Here is a 16753-nt window from a genome sequence, read left to right on the forward strand (position 1 = left end):
GAGCTACATACGTGCCGCTAGTTCATGTCCTTACTCTCTCTCTCTCTCTCTCTCTCTCTCTCTCTCTCTCTCTCTCTCTCTCTGTGTGTGTATTTTTCTTATGTGAACAAGTTGGTAACAAGAGTCAATTAGCCTTCATTATATCCAAATCCAGACAGCCCGCCATGCCCCATCTCTCTCTCTCTCTCTGTGTATTTTTCTTATGTGAACAAGTTGGTAACAAGAGTCAATTAGCCTTCATTATATCCAAATCCAGACAGCCCGCCATGCCCCATCAACAACAGTTAAAACTGCTGATGCATGTATGATGCATATCTGGCATCAGCTTCCCTTTTTACCATGTAACTGTTATAGATAATAACAGATTGCAAGCACCATGGCCAACATGATCGCATGTATGGGAAAACACTACGGGCATGGAGTTGCTTCATTCTCTACAAAACTAAGATGATAGAATCTAAACAGGTTAAACTATACGTAATATTGTCCGTATGGGCAAAGAAAGAGATGTGCATAGACGTCTCTTTTAATTTCATATTTAAACAATGTAACTGTGAAGCAAGGAGAGAGATTTGTTTCAAAGCTTGAATTTCTTGCTGCCCATAAAGTCGTGTTTGGTTGCTCCTAATTAGGGTATACTCCGGTTGCTGTGATCAGGACCGTGCATATCTAACAGCAGGGCAATTGAACGATGCCGATATTTTTGCAAGGACAGGCAAGCAAATGACCACAATTCCCCACCCATTCAAAAGACTCCAAAATCTTCTCTTGTCTTTCCCTCCTTTTGCCAGCTAAATTCGCCACGTCAATGTGCATGCCCTGCACTCTTCTTTCCAACCCAACAATTTCCCCTTATATTTTCTTCAATAGACAATTAATGATATCTCTCTATATACTAATAATTCAATCTACGGGCCCTCATTTTTACTTCTTTTTTTAAAGTACATATATGAAGATTTGCATAGGACTCCCTAGGTTTAAAAGAGTTTATATTTCGAACCTGATAATTTACTTAATTTTTTTGTTTGCAAGTTAAATTTGCTCCTATCATTGCTATTAAATGAGCCTAAACACATCGATCCTATGCTATAGTTTTAGTTTCACTCGTGCAATTCGAGAGTAGCGAACCATTTCGTCACTTAAATATGGGATGCCGGTATATAATTTTAACTTAAAAGACATCTATGAAAGGCACATTTAAAGTTAAAACTGCAAATACTTCTTTGTTTAGGAAAAAGAAGAGCATAAAATACAATTTTCTGTTTCTATAAATACCCCCTACCTCACAACCAACTTTCTCATCCCACACACTAGTTCTGGTTCTTAGCCACCCCTTACTACTAGCAAACTAGTACTGCTCAGCCACAAAAGCCAGCAATGGCATCCAAGGCCACAGCATCACTTGCTCTCTTCCTTGCTGTAAACCTTCTCTTCTTCGCTCTGGCAACCTCCTGCGGCGAATGCCCGACCCCGAAGCCTAAACCACCTCCTAGCCCTACTCCAGTGACTCCTAGCCCTACTCCGGTGACTCCTAGCCCTCCTCCAGTGACCCCAACCCCATCCGGCAGTACTAATTGCTCCGTTGACACACTCAAGTTTGGTGTGTGCGCCGATGTGCTCAGTGGCTTGATCAACGTGACGCTCGGCCAGCCACCGGAGACGCCATGCTGCTCCCTCATCTCAGGTCTCGCCGATATCGAGGTCGCCGTCTGCCTCTGCACTGCCCTTAAGGCTAATATTCTTGGAATCAATCTCAACATCCCCATTGACCTCAGCTTGCTTGCCAACTACTGTGGCAGCAGCGTCCCCTCTGGCTTCCAGTGCAGTTAGACTTTGTTCACACGCAGTGATTGTTCATTGTTGATCGGTTCGTTTGTTTGTTCAAGTGGTTCTTTAGTGTTGGTAAGTGTTGTTATGAAACATGTGTATCACATGTGGTAAACAGGTGTTCTGAATGAAGTATATGTAAGTCAAATTAAAGTCTGGGGATTTCATTATCTTGTACTCGTTGCTTATATATGGTTGATTGTAAGTGATGATTATTGTGTAATTCCACCTTTCCATCTTTGGATAATAAAGCCTGCTTTGGTCTCCATTTCATGTGGTATATATTGATGCTTTCCTTCACCTGGTGTAAGATTTTTTCATTTTCTACTTAAACTATGGAAACTTTACTGAACCAATAAAGGAAGGGGAGCTAGTAACGCTGGGAATATAAAATTATCTCGGTAGACCCATTGGCTGCAATAAAACGGGAAACTAATTATGTCATTCACATGCAGAATAGCTGTCACAACTAAGAAGACTCTAATGTAAAATTAACCAGAACAAACATAATAGGCAGGCCAGCCAATCATTCTTGCGTTGTGCATGAACCATTTGTTTCGTCCTTTATCTTTAATTATATCACAAAGTTGAGATCAGATATTGACGCCAGTAATTAAAATCTTTCCCATGAATATAGAGCAATTCCTGGTAGATAACATAATATTCCACGCTCTTTATGAATTGAATCATATTACGTCTGTAAACTGTAAAGATCAAGCCCAGGTTGTTTTTTTTTTTTCTTCTTCTTTATTTCCTTTCCCTGTCCTTCCGCTTGGTTGCTGCTGATTACAAAAATGAAGAATAACTGATAAAGTGACACTTGATTGTTTGCTTGTATTTTCGTTCAATCTGTAATACTGCCAAATGAGGAGCTTGTTCTTAGAGTTCTTACCATATTTCCCGTTTGATTGGATTAATGATATGATCAGTCAACCTACTTTTCCTTTAAAAAAAACAAAAAGGTACAGTTTTATATGGGTTGGTCTTAATCTTAGTTCATTCTACGTCAATTCGGCTGTGCTTATGAACCTACGACTTAACAGAAGTAAAAAAACTGAGCATAAGCTCTTCTCTCAAACAGAACTGAGTACAAGCTCAACTGCAGGCATGCTTGAGATCAGCATAATATACGTTTCAACCCCGGAATACGTAAAAGATACCACGAAATAAAAGCCACATGCATGCACATCAACTATACGTGGACGATGGAACACATAGATCAGCTACGTACCTCGGGATACCATGCATTTACCTGAGCGACAGCCACGTGGACAGCTGTTGTAAAATGATCCTATCTTGAGTATAGAATTCTCTAGAAGAATTCACGTGATCTTGTTCCTAAAACGTGCTATACGAGACAAAGATGGTGTGACACCTGAACAACTCCATGTTCAACTTTATTGGAGATGCCATTCTCGTTGATTCCAAGCATAATTTGACAGCATACTCGTTCTGATTGCCCCGTAACTAATACTGGATTCTCTTAATTGAGTTGGCTTCAGCTGGGTTCTACACGTAGTGTCAATCAAGTGGACGTCTAACAATCATCGACTAGCATCTTAAGTACGTACGTAATTATTTCTTGTACACTTGCCAGAGTGTGAGCCACAGCATGCCTATGTTCCACTAAACTTTTAATTTCTCCAACAATAAGATATGTGTGTGTACATGTACATAAAGTCTACAATGAGAAGTAGTAAGATATCCTCGCTACCTATACTTCAATACTACTCTGCATATAATTCGAGAATATTTTCTAGAGAAATACTTCGCATGCACTTTTCTTATACATATCGAATGCTTTATCCTCTTCGTAGGTAAATTGGGTTTTGTGCAGGAGACGTTAGAAATGGAACCCGACATCAGAATATATATATAACCTACTACAAATTATAGGTAGGGGATGACCAATTACAGATCGGTCAACTTTGTTGTTATCGGTAATTAGAGTTAAATTTTGCATTACGTACCTCCAGAATTCTAACTTGACAAGATATCGTTCTTTCTATCTGTAATAATTGAGCAGAGGCAAAAATGGAGCCCGAGGGCCCACCGCCATAACATGGGAGGTGAAGAACCCTAGCTGAAACCGGAATAAATGGCAAACAATTTCAAGATATTAGGTGGCTAGCTTTTGGCTAATTTTGCTACACCTTCGAGTCCGTGACTATGCCGTGTCCTGAGACAGCAAACGAGAAAAGGAAAGAAAGTGATAATACAAAAGGACCAACCTGTAAGCAAAAGCGGCCTCTTATAATTGTTATTATTCTTTTAACCTGCTGTTCAGAGAATTAACTCCTGTTATAAACTATAGTTTTTTTTTCTCACATATGTCAGTAAATTTTTTTTTAGAAGCAACGTATTTGTATAACACAGTGCACGTATGAAGGTCGTTTAAAATACTTTTCTTATAGCAATTTACAGCAAGCCAAGGAGGTTTCTGGATGGAGTTAAGGCAGTGGCCAAGAGTTTGAATTAGCTAGTACGTACGTACCCAGTGATCCATAGAAATCCAACGTGATGAATGCTTTACTAGTCGTGATAGGTCACTATACTCACTGTGTACTGCTTGTTTGGTTCTATAAGACTTATTTCGTTCCCCGATGGTAACACGTGAACCCTTCTTGTATTCTAGCTATGTGGTGGTTGGTGCTTGCAGCCCTAGAATCACAATAAGATAAGGGCCCCAGAACCGCAGTGATGTGAGTTTGTTTCTTTTCCAGTGAATTTGTGTACTTTGGCTTGTTTACCAGCTAAGCTCTCAGAAAGTATGTGCGCGCGAGAGCCGTACTTAGAGGTTTTGGAGCTACAGAGAGGGCTTAATTACACAAGAAATAATTATGGCGTACCCAAGTACGAAGAATCAAACCTCTCAATCCAATTAATGTCCTTGAGTACATCTGGGGAATGTGATACAAGTCATGCATACATTATTTTATGTAATTACACATGCAGTTGCCATGCCTCCTGCTCTCTGATAAGAATAAATGTTGAAAGGTCGATCGTACCATGATTTTCCTTTACATAGGCAGAGGAAACTACGGCGCACAACTAGCAACGGGTTGGCATATGGTAAAAGTACAAGTAAGGTTGAAAAAAAATAAATTCTACCAGTTATTTAATTGCAAAAGGTTCCATGGTAAATACTACACCATCCACAGGTATGATGAATGTGATGTTTATCGAGAATTGGGATGAGAGAGAGAGAGAGAGAGAGAGAGAACACTAAATTTTAGGTGCCTGTATTTTAATAGGAAACAATGATATGCTGTCGAAAATAGTGTACCTAACAAATTGGAGATTGGTCCAAGAGCGTTGTACGATAGTTCTAGTTTATATCAATTCAAGTTAGCATCTTTAAACAAATCTTTCAAATCCTATACTAACACGTCATAAAAATTGGTTATTGTGTTAATAGTGCTAGCTCATATGACTGCTCTACAAACTTAAAAGTGCATTTTTTATATTAATCTATCAACTTTTATAAAAACTTAAGCGATGATTAGAAAACAACAATTTTTTATATTTATAATAAAATATTTGGTCGTGCAGTTTGGGTTTTTATCTATTTTTACATATGGCGATAGCCACTATGATAACTCGATCCATCTCATTTAGAAAAACACTATACTTAAAATCTTATTATAGCAAGTAAAAAATGTAGAGAAATTAATACAATAAGCAAGCTTTTCTATTTTTTTTCCTTTCCTTTTTTAATCTCTTTTATTTATATTTTCTTGGGAAAAAGATGCCATTCATTTAAGAAGCTCCAGACATGATTAATACAAAGTAAGTTATTTCGGATATAATAATTAATCTTTTCTAAAAAAAATATAGAGCTAGCACATAAACCCAAGTAGAGCTAACAGAGAAATGAAATACACAGACTGCCGAAAGGTTGAAGTCCATACATTACTGAGAAGAAAAATATTTCATCGGCACATTTAAGTATTACAAACGTTGACACTTACGAGAAGACAATACTGTAACAATTCTGGAAAGCAAATGCCTTATTTACCAACCTTAACAATTCACACTTATTACAACTAGAGATGGATTGCTGTTGCATCCAACCTTCCAATCCAAAATAACCATGACACAACTAATGCATGAAAGAGAGAGAAAATGATATAAATAGCATAAATATATATATATAGAGGGCTTGATAGAAGAATTTTAGTTGCACTTGAAACCCTGAGGAACCTTCTTGCCGCAGTAATTAACGAGCAAGCTGAGATCAACAGGGACGTTAAGGTTGATACCCAAGATGTTAGCCTTGATGGCAGTGCAAAGGCACACGGCTGCCTCGAGATCGGCAAGACCCTCGATGAGGGTGCAGCATGGCTTCTTGGGCGGCTTGCCGATCTCGAGGTTGATCAGACCACCAAGTACATTTGCACACACTCCCAACTTAAGTGTGTCGATTGGGCAGGAGGCAGAGCCTGGTGTAGAAGGACTAGGAGTAGGTGTAGGTTTTGGAGTTGGCTTGGGCTTAGATTTGGGTGGTGGGGGGCAAGGTGCTGATGAGACCAAGGTGAAGAAAAGGATGTTAAAGGTGAGCAGAAGAGCTGCTGTAGCAAAGGCCTTGGAAGCCATTTCTTTGTAACTTATTAAGCTAAGGTATGGATTTCTATTGGAGAAGGGCACTGGTGCAAATGGAGGTCTAGGGTTTTATAAGCCATGGCCAATTGGGTAGCTCTTGGGTTTGCGTGGGGGATGGTCATGCATGTGAGGTTGCTAGGTGGACCATGCATGCAGCTGGCACATGCAAGTTGACATATCTTTCGGGAGCTGGTAATGGAGGTGTGACCCTGCTTTCTTTGGAGCTTTGCGTTGATTAATAAATCGTGGCTGGTATTCTTCACCCTCTTTAATATCTTTGGCTACCTCAATTTTACTCTCACGGAGAGATCTAAGCTAAGCACTCTTCTTCTCTTTTTTTTCTTTGTGTTTCATATATATGAAGTTTTTAATTCCTACGTTTAATGACGACCCGTATTATTTCATGCACAGTCTAACATACTCTGTGTGTGTGTGTGTGTTTTTTTTCCTGAAAGAAATTAACATACTGTGCTTTGGCTGCTGATACGAATAGGTTGTGTGAGTATAGGGCCCCTCCATCCCGGACCTCAGGCTCTCTTTTTGTCACGATACTTAGATAAGTTGAAAACTATGAACTTTATTTTCTTAATTTAATAACTGGAATACTACTGGACCAAGGAAATTCCAGCATTCTGGGACGTCGATCGAGCATATTGATCACAGACGATTATAAAACATTTTTGCCGACATCAAATCTATTACTATTTTCTAGCAAACAAGCACTGTAACCCAGGCCCACGCGGCATTCCGTTGGCTCATCTAAAACTTGTGGATAATAGCCAGTAATAATCCAACAGCCACCGTATCATGATATCTTGTTAAATTTCAACCTTGGATTCCTTTTATGATTTCCTGAGTTCATTCACCATGTTCCAGTGCTGCATAAGTCAATCTGCCTTTGTCTTGGACGGCGCCGGACGTTGACTCATCCGGTCGACCTCTTATTATATAGTAAATAAAATTCTCGTCTCTTTTGGTTCCGTTTCTACCAAAGATGGTTGAGAAAGTTTGGAAGTTTTGTGTAGCTCAAATTTTTTAATCATAATAAGATGCTAGATTATTTAAGTATACACGAAATGAGTAATAAAAAATTAGAATAATATAAATCAACTAGAGAATGGCCCACCAGGCCCAAGCCTATTCAAAGACCATAGCACAGGGCTTTTAATGTTTTGGGCTTCCTTTAAGTACTCCCAGTTTTGGGCCCATAATTTAAGGCTGGGCCCGAGAAAGGGCAGAGTTGGACGCGTGGCAACATCTTAACCCCCGGTAGTTTTTTTTTTTTTTCTGGATCATATTTTCCTTAATTAACACCAGCTCTTAGGGAAAAAAAACCCATCGTTAGAAAGGCAAAGAATTCACGCGACCCCAGCCATGGCTTCTCTCGTAGAACTTGAGGCAGTCCAAACTCGTATCCTCCATCGAATAGCCCAATTGGAGCTCTGCCTCCAAAGGCAGCGTCTCTCCTCCCTCTCCTTATCTCCCGATCACGGGGGGAACACTGCCACAGCCGCCAATGGCGGCTGCGAGTCAACGGAGTCGCGCCTCACGGCCATTTTACTCGCCAGCGGTGTCCGTGACTTCTCCTTCAGGAGGGTGCCCTTGGATTACTACGATCGGCCCCTGGAAGCGAGAAGGGAGATCTTGGCCGCTCCATCCGTCGAGCATCTTTGCAAGAGCATTGTCTTGGTATGGTCCTTTTTCTTGCCATCTGCACATTTTGTCAAACATCTGAGCTGCATGTAATCTGAGGAAAAAGGATTGACATTTTTGGGATTACTTGTTTGATAGGTTAGATGTATCGTGTATCATTGTTTTAAGGGGATCGGATGGTTAATTGTCTATATATGCATCCGTATTATTCTCAACATGTCTGTTTACCTTAACTTTGTGAAGACGAACAGATCTATGGATTAACGAGGAAAGTGCGTATGATTGGTGGGGATCTGAGGTGGGGACGGAGACCGTTTTAGCGGTTTATTGTTTGGAGTTGAGTCAATATAGAATCACAAGTCATTTGTTTGCATCTGGATTTTGATGATTCCAGCTTTCCAGAGTTCTGGAAGGCATAGAATCTTCTCAGATTAATGAATGAGAAGAAACTGTGCAATAGGAAGACATTAGCATGATACTTGAGAAGCAGCCATAGATCCATGGATGTATATGATCTCCATTTCGTGGCTTTTCAGCAAGGCATCCTTAACCCAGTAGGCTGTAGGCCAATAAGTTTTACTCACTTTATGGACAGCGCATGCCTGCCTTCCTTTATGCTGAATTGTGATGCTTTGAAATAATCACCATTATATATCCAGTTACTATATAGTATATAGCGTACTGAAACTCAGCAGGTTATATATCATAAGCATAATATAGTACTAGATTTGATTATGATAAGAATATCCCTTCTTTTCAGCGGAGAATTTACTGATAAGTTCGAAAACTTCTTGTAGTTGTTTTGGTACATTTTTGGTGCATGGTTTCTTCTCGAATTCACACAATATAAAGCTACTTTGTAAATGTTTTTCTCAGGTAAATACCCAAGCTGGTGCAAGTATTACTGATTGTAGCAATCCCAACAATTCAAAATATTATGTTGTTGTAATACAGGTAAATTCCAAGTTCTTCCCCTGTACAATCTCATGGTTGTGCTTGTTTTTCACTTTTTAGTCTTTTCATTTGCACCCTTGCTTTTGTAGTATATGGCACGGCTGAATGCTGAAAGCATCAAGAACTTCCTTTACACACTCAATGACAGACAGATACCTAAAAAGAAATTTAACTGTAAGTTTACACCATATGAAATCTTTTTGAAATTTTACTTGTTGACACTTGGAGTTAATTAAATTACTGTAATTGTTATTTTCCATCTTTATAGATCTTATCAGTAGTTTTTGTTAGTGGTGACCTAGCGATTTTGAAGTCTAATTGATATACAAGCAGATATATTTTATCTTTAACAGTTGTGGACATGCTATTATGTGACTTTCACTTGTTTGAAAGAGCTTGCTAAGAAAAGAAATATATTTCATCGTCAGGGAATTCTTATATTGTGAAGCATTTCATAGATCTTATCAAATAAGAAGTATATAAATCGATGCTAATTTTTGTGGAAAACTTCTTTCTCAGGAAAATACATCTGATGACATGTACGTCCACTAATATATTATTGAAGTTTTAAGCGTTGAGGCTTTCCTAAAATATTGTGTTTATTTATCAAGGTTGTATCAAGAATCTTTGTTCAATTCTTACACATATCTTGTTTATTTTGTAAGTTCTACATGTAAATTAGTCACAATTATTGCTTTGTAATGTTCCCGGAACTCCAATGTGAATAATTCTTTTCCCTCATGTTTGACTTTAGAGTTGAGCTCCATTGAGCTTTTTCTGGTATCTAAAATATTTTCCATGTTGACTAAGCTACAAATATTTGATTTACCTGTATTCATCTGAAGAAAAAGAACAAATATGCTGAATCATTTGCAATGATCAGAATGTTAAGGTTATGATACAGTTCTTTCTTAGTCTGGCGTGCTCGCAAATATCTATGCAGGTGCTCTAATTCAGATAAATTAGTAGATTGACATTACTTCCAGTTGATAATTGATTTCTTCTGGTTTCAAAACATACCACATTTTCAAGTTCACCTAATTCTCTAATAGAAGTTCATCTTCTCTTTTCTTTTTAACTTTTCTTAAGTTCATTTTGCATCTGAGTCAGCCTTTTCCCAGGACTAGCTTGCTTTATTTAATCAACAAATTAATTTAAGTTCAGTCCGCTTTCTTTTGGTTAGTTGAAATGTTATGCTGAGTTGCAGATCTTTGCACTTTCTTTCAACTCTTTCTTAATCTACAGTCCTTTGGACAGTTGCTTCTCCATTGGAAGGAGCCTAAGTAATGACCAACAAACATACATCCATTTGTTGTGACCGTAAGTCTTAACCGTCACACCAAGTGAACCTTTTTCGATCATTCACCCATTTCACCCTAAGTAATGACCAACAAACATACATCCATTTGTTGTGACCGTAAGTCTTAACCGTCACACCAAGTGAACCTTTTTCGATCATTCACCCATTTTACCCTATTAGGATTTGGTACAAACTTAAACCTTATTTTTTCTACTCAATTCTATTATATGCAAAGCCCTTGCCTATGATGATCATTGTGGGTCGTAGCATGGTTTTTTACTAACTTTCTACTTATTGAAGTTAGGGGTGTCAAAATAAACGAGCTGCTTGAGCTCGGCTCGACCAAAGCTTGGATTCAGCTCGGCTCGACTTGAGCTAAGCTAAGCTGAGCCTGAGCCTCAACTTTATGCTCAATTTGAATTTCAAGTCAAGCCTGAGCTAGAGCGGGCTTGTTCAGGCTCAGCTTAATAGGGTCAATATAAATTATCTTTCAAAATACAAACCCTAAATATTCACAAAACCCATCTCCACACCAATCTCTTTCTCCTCTTCAAGTCGCCAGCCCACCTTTTCATCCTCCGTTAGTAAGTTGGCGTCGCCTCCTTTCCTCCGTCGGTAATGATGGTAAGTCGGTGCCACCTCCTCCTCCTCCGTCGACAAGCCCATTCAAGCCACCGCCGCCTCCTCCACCGCTGCCTCCTCCACCACCTCCTCCTCTTTCTCCTCAAGCCACTGTCTCCTCCATTGGTCAGCAAGCTTCCTCCACCACCTCCTCCTCCACCTCATTGTGATTGACTAGTTTTAAGCTTGGGTTTGACACCGGCTTGGTCCGACTAGGCTAGTGTATGGCTTGATAAAAAGCTTCATTCAAGCTCGAGCTCCAGCTCAATTTAGCTCGCTCGAGTTGAGCTGAGCCGAGCCTGATTCTCAAAATAGTCTTGAAATTAATTTCAAGCCAAGCCTGAGTTGGAGCTGGCTCACTTAGGCTTGGCTCTTGTACACCGCTAGTTGAGGCTTCTTTATGGTTCAGAAGAATATGGAATTATCAAATGGTGGTAACTTGACACATGAAGCAGGAAGTGGCAGTCTCAGCTTTTGCAATATCATTTGTTAAGCCTCAGTATCTCAGTTTTCTTGGTCTATCTGTGATTAGATGATCAAAGAAATATACATCGTATGCTAAAGCTATTGAAACTTCAATGAGTTTTTCAGCTCATGAGCCACTCGAGTGTGCAATTTAATTTGCTCAAGCTTATGTAATTTTTTTTGTCATTTACTGAGTCATTAACATGCAGAACACCTTTCTGAAGCTTTAGATCAGTTTATCCTATAACTCTGTGTCTGTTAATACAGTCTGTTTGATATATTTTTTTTCTGCTTTCATTTAAAACTATGTTTTTTTAAGAACTGCTGTAATTAGGCAAACATTTGCTATGTTTTTTCTCAGTTTTATGTGGATTCTTGTAGAAGAACTAATTAGTAATTTACTTGATTCAGTGAGGCTGGCACCAGAAGAGGAGTCTCTTAAACTTACTGGATATGTCCATAACGGAGTCACGTGCATTGGAATGGAAACAAACATCCCGGTAATCTGAAACTCCTGCGGGTTTATCTTTCAAAGTTTTTGGTGCATATCATGGGATGAACTTTTATTTATGGTTAAGAAACAGGGAAACTACTGAGAGTATTATACTAAGAAATGAATTTTGGAGTTAATATAATGCAATTTATAAATAGAAAATAGACTGTGTTTGGGGCGCATAGTCATTTGACTGGGTTGAAGTTCTTGAGCCTCCAACAGCATCCACTTATTATATGGGAAAATTATAGATTGCAGTTGGTGATATTTAGCAAATGTTAATCCACCATCTCCTTGCCCTGGTCATTTCTTGCTGCTTCTCTATCTGAAGCTGTGGGTGGCAACTTTCAAATGCATAGGTGGATATTCTGTTTCGTTCCCCAGCTGCATGAGTGTCCACAAAATGGCATTTCTAGCTTCATGATGAAACTTGAGGATACAGATTAGCATGCTCTTCAATCGTTCTGCTTTTTCTTTTTCACCTCTTTCTATCTGAACAGTAAGTATGCCATTTTTAGTTTCAACTATTTCTGTTAGAATGTAGACAGAATAGGAACTGAACACCACCTTAGATATAATCATCATATCTCATTCTTCAGTGTCTAAAATAACCATAGTAATTTTCTTTTAACCTATTTTCTATCTAGTTGACATCAAACCAGAATTTTAGATTCATCAGAGTGTAGCAGCTCTATCAGCCTCCCTAAAACCCAAGTTAGCCTATGGGCAGGGGATTGCCATGCTACTGAACTTATTCTTTGGAACAATGCAGGTGGTAAAAAATTGCAGTGAGTAAAGGAAAAGTATGGTATTACGGTGGGTGCAACTAGCTCTCCGTTTTCATGCATTCGAGTGTTCTCTTTGAACTAAAAATGTCATCCTTAAAAAGTGTCAGGTTTCAATAGATAAAATTCCATATATTGTTTCCTTTTATAAGGCCAAGGTTCATTTGTTCTGACTTTCCTGACATTCTTTCTTAATGAACTTAACTACAATCTTGTTCAATATCTAAATGATATGCGTCTTCATCATAATAAATTCAAAACCTGTGTATACTTTACACAAGAAGATTCATCTTTTCTGCTTTGCCTCAGATTCTTGTTGGTAATGATGCACAGAGTAAATTGTCTGCTTTTTACAAAGGTGACAAGATTCATAACATAGGCCTTTGCAGGTTATACTGGACGAAGCAATCACTAAGTTGGACCCAGATTTCTTTTGGTTGGGAGGTGGTGAAGTCGATCTGAAGCTTGGGATCAGGACCCCTCAATTTACAAGTGCTTTCAAACCCTTTGTTGTGAGCTGTAGTTGATGATGTGTTTCAATATATAAACTCTAAAACAACCATCAGCCCATGTGGCAGCAGGTAACAGTGATCATCTGATTATTGAGGGAACATCCCAATTTGATTTGTCACTGGGTTTGGGCTAGGCATCAAGGCATGTCTGTCTTTTTCGAAGCAGGCATTCTTTTCAACCATTCTTCCAGTGTCCTTGAATTGTTTCTTATGTTTGGGGGGCCAATTTGAAGGGTGAATTATTGCTAGTTTAATGCGACTAAGGGGAACATTCTTGGAAAGCTTGAGATTATTGCCACCAGTGGACCTGTAAAATATGGATTTTCAAGGACATCTCTTTGTAGTTTGTGTCCAAATGCACATGAGTTACTTCTTGGGTTTTGAGCAAAGAAGTCATAGAATTATATAGAATGAGTTGAGTTACAAGGTCGAATTTTGTGGCGCATTGTTTATTAGTTTTGGTTGCTGCAGTCAACTTCCTCAACGAGGGCAGCGCTTGATAACAGAAAGTTGCTAATTATTTAAACGAACGCATACAGTGTGTTTCTTGGTAGGTGATGAATTGAAGTTAACCCAGCAAATTGGCTGTGGCTGTTTGAGGTTGGATTTTTCATTATGTTTTTCCGGGTTATAGACTATGGCAACAGGCACTAGTGGATATTAAAAATATGGGGACAAAGAACAGAAGCAGTTGGACTACGAGCCCAGAGGCAGGATACACGAGGCTTAACAGTACTTTTTAGTTTGGTTTATTTTAACATTATAATTTTGCCTACTTCAAGCAATGTAGTGGAGTGGCGAGTCAAAGTGGAGAGGTAAGACCAATCAAACTTTAATTAATATTCACACTGACTGGTGATTTATTTGTTGTGTTATTCAGAACTAAGTGGTAACACAATATTGTCTGAGCTGAAATTGTTCTTCTTAAGCTTAAAAATGACTCACATTTTGAATCTTAGTCATGGTGTTTTATGTTTTGAGAAATTAATTTCTGGTGCTTGTTAATTTTCACTGGTGCATCCATCTATGGAAACTCGACGTAGCGAATATGATTCGAGTTCGCTTCTTAATTTACTTTGAACTTGCGAGACCATTTTGAAATTGAAACCGCAGAGGATACAGTTGTTGGCATCCGCTGGTTACCAACAATGTAGTCCTTGTTACTTTGGCTTAAACATACTTAAATGTCAACAAACTGGAAATATGAAATCATCTTTTCTTTCCTTTGTGATTTTTCATTCGTTCTTCATGTCATGTGTAGGCCACACTGAGCTGCTTGAGTTAAGTATTGGATTACGATTAAGGAGATTGCTGACGAGGACGTCAAATAAAGCAAATGAATAGTTGTTAACAACTTAACATAGGTGAGGTTTAGAGACCTCATTGTTGTTACATCTTTGATGATGGCATCTGAAAGCTTTGCAGTTATACAAGAGCTTAATCTATGTCCTTACGGGAGGAGCCTTCAGCCCTTAACCCAATTTGGTTATCCACTTTTTGCTTGCAGTTCACTTCCATACGCAATTGTCCTTTTTGCAGGACAGGTCCAGGCGTTGGGGACCACAGCACTACAATGCATGCCCACATTTAAGGCCTCTGCCCATCTATTGTCCATTGATACTTAGACTATGACACTATTATAGAGGTAGACATAAGACTCGATCTTCTTTAACTCTAGGTAGAATAAATCACCAAGAGAATGGCTACTCAGATAAATCTCTGTCACCCACTACGATGAATCCGCAAGGTGGAGAGCTAAAGAGAAGCTACTGAGTGATCAACTTAATCTCTTGGAGGATGCGTGTTGGTGTTGCATTTAATGAGTGGATGTGGCTACTGGTGAGATGTGAGGATGCGCAACGTCAAAGAATTGGAACATTCTTAATTGGTGCAAGAAAACACTTGGAATCCCATCTGGAAAGCAAAAGATGAGATGACACTTGCAGGAGATAACAGATAACTAACTGCCTTCCTTTCATTTATGAGCAATCCAAACTACCACATGCTGCAAAGAATATATATATATATATATATATATAACCAAGCCATATCATTATTGCAATCAATTCCTTTTTCAACTATAAGACTTATGCATAAGAGCTAGTGTGATCAGATCATGTCATTGATCCATCTTGCATTTCTAAATCTCCATCTAAGTGTGTGAAATCTTATGTACATATGCATGCATGAATAGGATGCATATTTTCACTCCCTTGACTAGTTGCCACCCTCAATGAGAACATGATGCAGGAAATGGGCCATGAGCCATGTTTCTCAACCCCATTCCCTATGCATTAACTCCCTAACTACCACAACAACTCTTCCCCACACCCAACTGAGACAATATATAGAAAAGAAAATTGAGTTACTCACCTTTAATTTGATATCCTTGTGGCAAATCACTATGAGATCAGAGGGCACTATAATTACCACATCTCCTGCAAATCCCACACCATAAGTAATACTTCTGTAGTAAGATTCATGTTAGAAAATATGGTTCTGAAAGAAATTTTTTGGATTATCTATAATACAGTGATGAGTTCTACCCAAAATCCATAGCAACGCAGAAAATGCATTGCCTGTATCGTCTAACTAATCTTAATGGTATGTCAAAATATATTCTTCTGAAGTGAGCAAAACAAAGCTTCTAGTAAAGCACTAGTTCTCACATTTGCTCTTATCTAGATTGTAATAGGGTATACGGGAATTTGAGGCCCAAAACTCATACATGGAAGGAAGAGAAGAGAGAGTGCAAGTGGCTCTCAGTTATGAGATGGAGGATGCGTTCTAGGTCCAACATAATCCACATGAAACCCTGGATGCTCCCTGTGCTCCTGATGAGGAGTGCGTCGTGAAACCCTAAGGGTTGCCGGTTTTTTAACAGCACCTGATACCAATCCTCTCTTTTCGTCGGCATCTTTCCATCCCGTCCGTGCTTCAGTTGTCGCGCCGACTCCAATCTCATCGGCGAAGGACCACTTTGATGATGTTTTCATTGGCTTCATGGAGCTTGATGCCTCATCAAGTTTCATCTTTGCCACATCCTACACAAGAGAGAATATTAGTACATCTAACTAAAACGAATAGCAAGAAATGTTGTTAATCCAGTAATAAAGATAGGGGTACTTGATGCACCAACCTTGCTTGAGTGAGGAAGTGATGTGTTCAAATCCTTGACATGAACTCTTAGATGGCGAGCTTCGCATGAGCTGATAGAAAGAGATGGAAGGAGGATGATGATGAGAATAAGAAGAAGAGAAGACATGGTGAGGTTTAGAAGTCTACAGATGGTGATCTAAATGTAAAGCTGCATGAGATTGAGATGAAGGTGGTGGTTGTGTTCTTCTCTAAAAAGAGATGGAGATATATGGAAGGTTGGACTGTTAACCTTTCAATAGATGGATGGGGAGAGAAAGGGAATATGGAGAGGTTTCCTTGTCTATATATAGATATATATAAGAGCAAGAGGTTTGGAGTAAAGCCCAAGATTCTTCAAAGAGGCCTTTACGACCTTTGATGTCTCATTAGGGGGTCTGTGATT

General features: G+C 38.9%; 3 protein-coding genes and 1 long non-coding RNA gene across 4 annotated transcripts; 2 read left to right on the forward strand and 2 right to left on the reverse strand.

Annotated features, from left to right (window-relative positions):
- Positions 1-1291: 1291 nt before the first annotated feature.
- Positions 1292-2095, forward strand: LOC140783872 (lipid transfer protein EARLI 1-like). The gene has a single exon (XM_073130963.1). The coding sequence runs from the start codon at positions 1378-1380 to the stop codon at positions 1828-1830; it is 453 nt and encodes a 150-aa protein (XP_072987064.1). The 5' UTR covers positions 1292-1377; the 3' UTR covers positions 1831-2095.
- A 3620-nt stretch (positions 2096-5715) lies between these two features.
- LOC140785166 (14 kDa proline-rich protein DC2.15-like) lies at positions 5716-6490 on the reverse strand. Its single transcript, XM_073132930.1, has one exon. It carries the CDS (start codon positions 6421-6423, stop codon positions 6004-6006), a length of 420 nt encoding a protein of 139 aa, XP_072989031.1. The 5' UTR covers positions 6424-6490; the 3' UTR covers positions 5716-6003.
- Positions 6491-7753: 1263 nt separating this feature from the next.
- LOC140785165 (uncharacterized) lies at positions 7754-13623 on the forward strand. Its single transcript, XM_073132929.1, has 5 exons — positions 7754-8118; positions 8959-9036; positions 9126-9210; positions 11834-11922; positions 13090-13623. Exons 1-5 carry the CDS (start codon positions 7804-7806, stop codon positions 13225-13227), a joined length of 705 nt encoding a protein of 234 aa, XP_072989030.1. The 5' UTR covers positions 7754-7803; the 3' UTR covers positions 13228-13623.
- Positions 13624-15677: 2054 nt separating this feature from the next.
- On the reverse strand, positions 15678-16748 carry LOC140784845 (uncharacterized). The gene is made up of 2 exons (XR_012108324.1): positions 16352-16748; positions 15678-16256 (listed from the first exon to the last, which is right to left on the reverse strand). It is a non-coding gene; the product is annotated as an uncharacterized lncRNA (long non-coding RNA).
- Between the last annotated feature and the right edge of the window lie 5 nt (positions 16749-16753).

This window comes from Typha latifolia, chromosome 3 (genome assembly GCF_019914945.1).
Source record: "Typha latifolia isolate L0001 chromosome 3, TyphaL0001v2, whole genome shotgun sequence".
Classification (NCBI taxonomy): Eukaryota; Viridiplantae; Streptophyta; class Magnoliopsida; order Poales; family Typhaceae; genus Typha; species Typha latifolia.